Source organism: Carya illinoinensis, chromosome 14 (assembly GCF_018687715.1).
Source record: "Carya illinoinensis cultivar Pawnee chromosome 14, C.illinoinensisPawnee_v1, whole genome shotgun sequence".
Taxonomy (NCBI): Eukaryota; Viridiplantae; Streptophyta; class Magnoliopsida; order Fagales; family Juglandaceae; genus Carya; species Carya illinoinensis.
The window spans coordinates 8,331,541-8,342,088 of NC_056765.1; the positions used below are offsets into that span (position 1 = coordinate 8,331,541).

Genomic DNA, 10,548 nt, shown 5'->3' on the forward strand with positions numbered 1-10,548 from the left:
GGCCTAATTCTCACAATATCAAATCATATATATTCTATTATATAAATGTATATCAGCTTGCTACAGTAATAAACAGTATTTTCATTATCCTTTCTTGTAATGTGTGTTTACTCTTTACCCTTTTATTTAATTCCGTGTGCAGTCTGTGCAAAAGTCAGTAGCTTGTGTCAGTGGTTTATTTCTATTTATTTGCATCATGTGTGTGTTTGCTTGTGTCGGTAAATTGTGTTTATTTATTTTATAATTTATGTCAGTTGTGGCAGTCTAAATGTTAGTTTATTTTATTTATTTTGTAATTTTTCATAAATTGCATTCGTATAAAAGTAAAGTTAGTGGTTGTGCCAGTGATTTATTTTTGTTTATTTATAACCTCTATGCGTTTAGTTGTGTTAGTAGGTTGGGTTTATATATATAGCCCAAAAAAAAAAAAAAAAAACAAACTCTATTTAATGAGTGTATAAATTTGCGGGTGGTTCCAGTGCCAACCAATTCTAATTATTTTATTCTTTTCTCAAAAATCAAACTCTTTTGTAGCACTCTCAATAAATTTTTCATCCTATTCTTTAAAATACATTATCAAAATCTACTTCTTTTTTTTTTTTTTTTACGTATTGATTTTTACAATATGTTATCTATCAGCTTATCTATTTTTCTTCATATCATTTAAATAATCTTTTTTATTCTTTTTAAATATTTTGTTTCTATCGATAAATGTACAATATTTATATTTTTTTATATTTGAAAGTTTTTTATATACAATGTGAAATAATTCAGTCTTATATACAAAACAAAAATACATAAGCCAAATAAAAATTAAAAATAAAATCAAAATATGAAAAAATTGGTTTAAAAATATTTTCAAGATATTTTTTAGAAGAAAATGAAATAGATGTGTTTTAAATGAGGAACAATAAAAAGAATTAACTTACATATATGATAAAAATCAAAGTAAAAGAAAATGAAGAAGTAAATGAAATATAAATGATAATAAAATATTTAGAGAATAAACAATACCCGCTACATGTAGTGGGTTATTGTGTCTAAATATATTTTATATTTCATTTTACATAAACGGATGGAACTATTTCTACATCAATTCTTTAAATAATTTATATTTGTTTTTTATAATACAAAAGCCATTGATTAGTAAAGCTCCTTAATCCGCTTTTCATCCTTTTTTTAATTCTTTAATTTTTTTTATTTTCTTAAAATGGCTCCGTACTATTCTACAATATTACAAGTGAACAAATGTTTCAATCTACACATTAATAAAATATGATGCATTAGAAATTATGCTTAATTTTTTCCTTCTATTTTGTCATGAATTCTTTTTTTTTTTGGTTTTCTAATTTTTAAATTTGTAAATAAATGTACTTTTTTTCGAATTATTTATCGTATATATTATTTATATTCCATCTATATATAATTCATATATATATAATCAATATATATTTTCTATACATTGGGCGAACGTTCATTGAATGTTGCCTGACCACTAATGTGTATATATTATATATGAGAAATGATATTTGCAGTCGTAGTTATACAAGCAGCGTGCAGTCGCTTTGAAAAAAGTGAATTAATATGGAATTCACGTGAAAAAAAAATTATTTTTATAACTTTTTTTTTCCCATTCCGTACAACCGTTTACATCCCGCTTATATGTGCCGACTGCATCTAACAGTTCTGTATATATATATATATATGATTGTGCGTAGTAAAGCTTGTGGTTGGACGAAATCAAGATATAACTAATACTCTTAAAATTGTGCATTAGTCTAAACAAGATCAAGATTTTCTCAATCCAAACTTAAGGATTTAAGCGTGAATTGAGCTCTTTTTCCACGTAAACAGTTATTGCAAAAAAAAAAACCGAGGTAACATGAACAGTCGAGAGGGAAAAAAAAGAAGAAGATAAAATTGAAATTATGTATTGAAATAAATCCGGATTTAAAGAATTAAACATTAAAAAAAAGATTAAATAGTACGAAAAAACGTTATTGGAAAGCCTGGACGTCTTAATGATCACGTGACTTCTTTTCTATATAGCCATTGAAAAATAATATTTACGGTCGTAGTTATGCAAGCGCTGCGTAATTTTTTTAAAAAAAATAAATTAATACGGGATCCACATAAAAAAAACTAACATTTTAATCGTGAATCCCACAATTTTTCAAAACAATTGCACGGCGTTTACAAATTTCACGACTGTATGTAACATTACTCTATTTCTATTTATTTCTTCTTCTTTTTCTTTTCCTTTTTTTCCATCTTTTTTTCTTAAACATTTCAGGTAGAGGTATCAAAATCTAAACCTCCATTTTAGAAGTTGTGGGTTATGTCAATCAAACCCCAAGCTTTTGGCTCTTTTGATCCATCACATGATGATCATCATTTTCATTTCTCTTTTGAGTGTTGAGGAATAAATCTTACATTACTTTTAGATAAAGTCTTATGAATGTTTTTAAAGTTATAGCAAACATCTCTCTTTGAACCGGTTTTATGAGATGAGTTTGACCTATGAAGTTCTTCATAGTATTAGAACCTGCTATAGGACGGGAGGGCCACACTATTTATCTAGTGATAAGGATGAAAAAATACTGATCTATATGTGAAAAAAGATGTTGAGAAATAAATCCTACATTATCTATAAACAAGATCTTGGATATATTTATAAAGTTGGAGTAAATTTCTCTCTTTAAACTGATTTTATGATATGAATTAAGTTTATAAATTTTTTCATTGAAAATTTCGAGCAGGATCTCAATTGAAATGCTAATTTAATTCATATGTAATAAAAAAAAGTTTATTATCTTTTAGACAAATCCAAAAAAAAATTGATAAAATCGTCGCTTCAAATTAACTCACGTCTAATCTTCCAACGCCAGCACATTTTTGTCAGCACATTTTTGTTAGCATGATTTTCCCATAGTTTTACCATTTTCTCTTATCCCCATGATGGTTTCAGGCTATGCACTCTCTCATTTTTTTCTTCTTCTTCTTTTTCTTTTTCTTTCTCTCTCTCTCAAGTCTCTCTTCCTCTTTTCTTCCCCTAACCCCCTTAATTTTCTCCCATTTTTGGTTCACTTCACTTGCTTTTAGAATGATCTATATGCAACACTCCGACAAGTACTTTGGGCAGTGGGCATACCGCACACTCACCTCCTCCTTTCGTCAAACACTTTGTAGAATTTGAGACAGACAGATTCAGATCATGCCATAAATATATTGGACTTTTCCTTGTTATAGATAATATTTACATGCACATGACCATAATCATAAATGAAATTTTCAACGTATCCCTATAAAATTATAAAATTATCTATCAATTTATTTGAACAAATTAATTAGACCTCAATATTATAATTATTAAACGAATCAAATACTCAAAGAAAATAAGCAAAGTTGCATAACACAATGATTGGTTACAAATAGAAACCCTTTAAGAATTTTTTAAAGATAAAACCGTATGGGGCAACCAAACCCAAAAAAGTCAATCTTATTATTTGAAAATCAATTACAAGTATTTATCAATTATAAAACCTTTAAAATTTGACTTTCTTACTTACCTAGACAAACGATCCGTTTATCTTCTATCGTAGTAACAGTTAGAACCTCTGGCGATTTTTAAATGTTGACTTCCCTCCAAGAACTCCAGTGACTGAAATCTAATTAATGATCATTCACACTTGAAGCACAATTACACTCAAGTACAGATGAAAAACAAAGTAAAAATTCTCACGTGTATTTTCTCTCACAAGTACTCAGAATATACTCTTTAGAATTCATGGCTCAACTCCTTGATGAGTTACAAAATCAAATCCCTCTAAATAGGAATTCTAAAAAAAGTTCTAATCTAAGTAGGATTCTGCTAATAGTTAGCAAAAATTGCGAAGATGTGTCCTAACAGATTGCTAAGGTTTCGCGATAACATTATTATGCATTGACTGATCTCTGTTCAACTTTCATTCTGGATAAATACAGATTCTTTTGAACTCAATTTTTACATCAATAACTTATCTAAACAACATCTAAAATTTTTAGATAGACTCAATATTATTTAGAGATAAATTAATAATTATTTTACATTCATGCATCCATGCAACAATTTCAAATTTAATAATAAAATAAATCTTGTCATATAATCATCTAATTCTAACTAACTTTTACCTTTACAATAAATATATGACATGTATATTTTGGCCACTGGGCTAGCTGATATTGGTGCATCTCTTGACAATTAGGGAAGGGATCGATGCCTCTTTTATGCGCAATCACCACAAGATAAAATATCATTATATGTTGTCCTCGGTTGGAACTTGAAAGCATATTTTAGAAGTAAATCAAATACCAAACTGTTTAAACTTCAAAGAATAGGAAAAACAACTGACATCTAAAAAACATATATTTATGTTGAATACAAGCAACCCCAGGAAATAAAATAATGTCTTTTACTTTCACAAGGAAAAAATAACTTGACATCTAGGTCAAGTTTCCTCCTTCCTTAGAAATAGTTCTCTTGCAAATTATCAACAAACCTCAATATTTCCTAAACCCAGCCAGCAACCAGAAAGAATTCCTGATCATCAAAGAATGGCAAAATTATCAGCCTTGATCTCCCTGATCATACCAGTAGCAGTAGTACTGCAGTACATGATTTGGACCATCATATCTAACACAGCTTGCACTGCCACAAAGCTCACGACCTCACCAAAATTTCCTGCCATTCTCATCTTTGGTGATTCAACGGTGGATGATGGCAACAACAATTACATTAGGACATTGTTTAAGGGCAACCATTATCCCTACGGCCGCGATTTCCCTGATCAAATTCCTACGGGAAGGTTTTCTAATGGAAAACTTGTTCCGGACTTCATTGCAACCGCGCTAGGAATCAAAGAAAATATTGTACCTCCATTCCTTGATCCAAATCTGTCTGATGAAGAACTCTGTACCGGTGTTAGCTTTGCTTCAGCTGGATCGGGCTATGATAACTTGACTACAGTTGCATCTGGTGCCATCTCAATTTTCAAGCAAATTGAGTACTTCAAGAAATATTTAGTGAGGCTTAAGGGCATTGTAGGGGAAGCCGATGCTAAGAAGATAGTTAATGGTGCTCTTTTTATTCTTAGTGCAGGCACTAATGACTTTATTTTCAACTTCTATGACTTACCCACAAGGAGGTTACAGTTCAACATTAGTGGGTACCATGAATTTCTACAAAATAGGATACAAGTTTTCATCGAGGTAAATAGAATATTAATGATATTTATAAAATTGTTTTTTTGCTAAGAATTTGGACAACATTTTCTGTAATTCTTGTGCATAAATACTTCCATTCACAGGGTTTAATATTGTTAATTGTGTGTGTGTAATGTGTACATTGTTTAGGATTTATACAATCTGGGATGCAGGAAACTGTTTATTGCTGGGCTTCCTCCAATCGGCTGCCTCCCCATTCAAATGACTGCAAAATTTGAGAATCTGAGGGATAGAAAATGTCTAGAGGATGAGAATTTAGATGCTGAAAATTATAATCAAAAGCTTGCAAAGCTGTTACATCAAGTCCAAGCATACCTTCCAGGCAGCAAGATTGTCTATGCAGACGTGTACAAGCCTTTGATCCACATGATTAATCATCCTGAAAATTATGGTAATTAAGTTATTTACAGGTCAAATCATTTAATTGGCCCCCAAACTATCAGTTTTTTTTTTTTTTTTTTTGTTTTTAATTGACACCTCAATCAAAAATTTCAATTGAAATCCACATGAAATACAATAGCTGCAATTTATAAAATTGGCTAAGCGTACGTTTGGACACAGAAATAAGACATGAATTACTTAATATAAATTCTCAAGATTTTTTATGATTTCATTTACAAGCGTCGTTCAAATACAAAACAGTATTTTTCAATTTTAAATTTAAAATTTTTTCGTTTAATTGCAACCTAATCATTATCTAAACGTAAAAATAATAAAGCTTTTATATATTTTAAAATAAAACACGAAAATTAATAACTTTTTCAAACATCAAAACGAAAATTAATATTTAAATAACTTTTTAACTTTATAATATTTTTATTTAATTTTTTTTCTTTTATTTCTTAAAAATTAATAAAATATTTTAATTTAAATTATTTCATTATTATTCACACATATAATCTAAACTGTCTAAACGATAAACGATCAAGTGTAATACAATAGCTGGCTGCAATTTCCTTTTTTTATTATTATTATAATTATTATTATTTTATCTTAGTTTTTAATCCAGGTTTTATCACAGAAACTGACGATGTGTTGAAACAGGATTCGTGGAAACAAAAAGAGGATGCTGTGGAACTGGTTTGATTGAAGTGGGGCCCTTATGTACTCCAATCACACCGTTATGTACGAAGGCTTCAGAATACTTATACTGGGATTGCATACATCCAAGTGAAGCTGCATACCAGTACCTTTCTAAATACATGGAGGAGGAAGTCCTCCCCAAGCTCTTGTATATCTAATCTAATCAATCACAGCCAAATGAACATGTTATTTCCTGACCACCCATCTTCTTCTTATTTTATATATCCGAATCAGATTATTTAATTTTAAATAAATAAGCAAAATATATTAATTTTGTGAGGCGAAATCAACGATAACGGACTTAATAACTAAATAAAATAGATATAGCTTAATTAATAATTATGGCTAATTTTATGGCCAAACAAGGAGCACAAGGTGTTGTTCGGGAAGGAAAAAGATTCTATCAAATTGCCTTAAGTGAATAAGAAATAGACACATGAAATAACATCATTTATTTTTCATTTAAAATTAGTCCAAATATTCAATGCTACTCATTTAATAGGCAACTATAACGAATGTTTTATTATTTCATTTCATGTGCCTATTCTATCTCACTTAAAATCCTCAAAAATTCGAATGAGATTTTGAAGTGGTTTTGATCCGTTCAAAAACGCTTTTGAATATGGCAATAGTAGTACTCCAGATATAAGAGTTCTTAGATTTATAAGAACGAGATTCCTGATTTGCCATAATTGAGAATTTTTATACTTACATGAAGGAAACAAAGCATGCTAAAGTTCAAATTAACATAAACTACATATTGTTTCTTGTGAAGCAGCTCTATACATGATTTCCTCTCAAAATTTGTTGTACCATGCACAAGGCACAAGCACGGAGGCAGAACTACATACCAAAGGGATCTGTCGAGGCAACGTAGTCCCCAATCACTCCCATTTCTTGATTCTCATAGTCAGTCCAATCTCCTAATCCCTCGAGGAGGACTGGATTTATGCCTTGTTTTCTTCCTACAATCCAAAGTTCAAAGGACTCGTCATTCATGGCCTTAATTGCTGCCACTATTTCTTCTCCATTACTCACCACCACCTCTTTGTGAGCAACTCTTTTAATTATTTCTGTCATTTTTAACATAAATCCATCTCACCACCCACATCGTCGAGCGTTTTCTCCACTGGGCCATCACCTTCAGACTTGCGGGAAAGGAACCGTGTTACAGTACGAGACGCATCCATGTTCTTGGCCATTCTATCTGCAAAAATGAGGTCCTCCCAAGAGTGTGTTATGATTGAGCTAAGTTATTGCATATTTTTATATATTTAGAATTAATATATTTTATTTATTTTATTATTTTATTATTAATTTTAGATTAAAAATGATGAAGATGCATAAATCTGAATTGTAATTTAAATTGATTAATATCATAAATTTATACTTAATTTTATAACTTGTGATTTAATTAGACAAAATTTCTTTACATGCATAACATATTTTTAATATTTTATTCTTTATTTTTATTTTATTTCTAATTCTTATTTTTAATTTTTTTATATAGGCTAATAAATGAAAATGAGACTTTGACTTGGTCTTCATGGAGTTGGACGTGCGAGACACATGCCAGTAGTTCTTTTGACTTTGACTTAGTCTTTTGGCATTTGGACTTCAAGAGACATGATAACCATTATTCTAATGAAGAGTTTTGACCTTACATGGAATTGAATTTAGTTTTTGCTCTTGTATTCAAAAGAACGCCACACACTTTTTTTTTTCTTTTTCTTGAGACATAGCAACGCCGCACACTTAATTTCTTTCAGGAAGCATATTTCAAGCCGCACAAGGATTTTTCCTCTCTAACATTCATTCACACCGCAACACATTAATTTTTCTGAGGCATTCACTCACACTGCAATGCGTTGAAGAGCTCATTGAGGGGTCCAATTGTCGTTACAGTCCAGCCTCCTCCACTACTTTCAATCTCTATCTCTATTCAATTGGCTTAATCTTTTCATTTTCTACTTTTTATTTAATTTCAGTTTTAAGTTTATAGAATATTTTTGAGATTTTTGGTTCAGAAGTTTGGGCAATTTATTTGCTTTTTATTTACTTCGTGTTATTTATTTTTCTCGTTTCTTTAAACTTTCATTTAATAATAATTACAATTGCTATAGATTAATTTTGAAAATTTGTTATTTGAATACAAGGATGAACTCTAGAATTTTAGTTTTGGGACTTTTCAATTTTCAGTTCGTATTTTGTCAATTACTTTCTAATCTAATTTAATTCTTAACTTAGTTTTATTAATCTCTTAGTTCCATTGCATATTAGATTGTTTAAAGTTTAATTAAGACTTAAATAATTTCAATTTTATTGTTTAATTTTTAGATTAATCAAGATTGTTCAATTTAGTTGATTCTTTGATTATAAATTTCAATTTGTTAGTTTTTTACATTTCATTTTGACACTCAAAAATCTAAAAATATGAATCTAGTCCATGACTAATGCCCTCTTTTTCATTCTTGTTGCACTCTTCCATCCATTACACATACCATCATTTTTATTTTCTCTTTGTGAATATTTTCACCATTTTCAACGGTTTGATTTTAAATAACTTTCCCTGAGGAGACGATCTAAAAATTTATTCTTAATTATTACGCGACATCCTCCTCCACTTGGGATAGCCTTTGTACTACTCATAACTTGAGTGAGTCAAGTTTTTAGCACTGTTGCCAGGAAAAATTGTCTAATTTAAATTTAAACTCATTATTTTTTTTTTCTTTTTTTTTTCATTTTTTACTATCTTATCTCTGGTTACACATTTCATTTGCATTTACCACTCAGTTACTTGAACCTTATATATGTTATTTAGACTGATATTTCATGTCATGGATGAGAGACAGTTCAAATAGGTTGCTTAGAGTCACATCGAGTGTTGAGAGTAGTACACATAGATCAGAGATAGATAGTTCTTATGTCTCTTCTATGAGCGAGGATATTGAAATTGAACAAAACATGGTTGCACCTGCACCAGACACTCTTAAGGATTATTTGCAACTCACTCGCACCACTACACCTTCATGCATTGTTTTATTCGAAGATGCACCTAATTTTTCTATTAAGCATGGTATGATGTCAGTGATACCTCAGTTCCACGAGATGGATTCTGAGAGTCCTTACCAGCACTTGACATATTTTGAGTTGGCTTGCACTACTTTTATCACTATGGCCATTATTGATAAATTTATTCGACTTCGTTTAGTTCCTTTCTCTTTAAAGGATAAGACGAAGATTTAGTTTAATTATTTGAGACCTAATTCTATCTCTAGTTGGTCTGATATGCAGCATAAATTCTTACACAAATTTTTTCCTTTTTAGAGAACTGTGTTTTTGCAAGAGCAAATCAACCAATTCAATCAAAAACTTTATGAGACTTTTCAGGCCAGTTGGAAAAAATTTAAAAATTTGGTAAACATCTGTCCACATCATGGTTTCGAATCTTAGAGGTTAGTAAGCTATTTTTACACTGGTCTCACTCCAAAATGCAAGCAGTTTGTTCAAACGATGTGCAATGAAAAATTCTTTAGCAAGGAACCCAATGAAGCATTATCAATTTTTTATTATCTTACCGAGAGTGCAGAACAGTGGAACACTCGTACTGATTGAGTGTCGTTAACAGCACATCCATTAAGGGCTATTTCTGAAGGGGACAGATATGAATTTAAGGAAGACACTGATGTTCAAACCCGAATAACTGCTTTAACTAGAAGATTGGAGGTCATGGAAATAGAAAAAGCGAAAGCTGTGAAAGTAGTAGAGGCATGTTCTATATGTGCTGATTCGAACCATAAGACCTAAGGCTACCCGATTATGCTAGTATTTCAAGAAAGTGGGTTTAAGCAGATGCAATCAGCTAACTGGGTTAACAGAGCACAGAATCAACCTTTTTTCAACAATATAATCCAAGGTGGAGGAATCATCCAAATTTCTTATGGAGAAATAATCAGGCTGGTCGATCTCCAACATCTTAGCATCAGCCATTTCATCAAGGTACTCCTCAACACCAATATCAGTCATATCAGAGTTTTCAAAGTTATCATTTTGTAGCTCCTCCTAGATTTCAACCTCATGTAGCTGCACAGACTTCTCAGCCTCAATCATCTGCAAAGAAGTCTCTAGATGACAGTATGGCATAGATGACCAATACACTTCAATAATTCATACAGATTCAGACCACCACAAACAATCAGAACA

At 30.5% G+C, this 10,548-nt stretch overlaps 1 protein-coding gene across 1 annotated transcript; it reads left to right on the forward strand.

Annotated features, from left to right (window-relative positions):
• Nucleotides 1–4,549: 4,549 nt before the first annotated feature.
• LOC122294993 (GDSL esterase/lipase At2g31550-like) lies at nt 4,550–6,545 on the forward strand. Its single transcript, XM_043103994.1, has 3 exons — nt 4,550–5,247; nt 5,392–5,653; nt 6,307–6,545. The coding sequence occupies exons 1-3, from the start codon at nt 4,594–4,596 to the stop codon at nt 6,501–6,503; spliced, it is 1,113 nt and encodes a 370-aa protein (XP_042959928.1). The 5' UTR covers nt 4,550–4,593; the 3' UTR covers nt 6,504–6,545.
• The last annotated feature ends 4,003 nt before the right edge of the window (nt 6,546–10,548 follow it).

Excerpts from the sequence above, each read along its gene's own strand:
- LOC122294993 (XM_043103994.1), top strand. The coding sequence starts at position 4,594 with ATGGCAAAATTATCAGCCTTGATCTCCCTGATCATACCAGTAGCAGTA. Across the intron at positions 5,248-5,391 it reads GGATACAAGTTTTCATCGAG|GATTTATACAATCTGGGATG; the intron begins GTAAATAGAATA and ends TACATTGTTTAG. Across the intron at positions 5,654-6,306 it reads TAATCATCCTGAAAATTATG|GATTCGTGGAAACAAAAAGA; the intron begins GTAATTAAGTTA and ends GTGTTGAAACAG.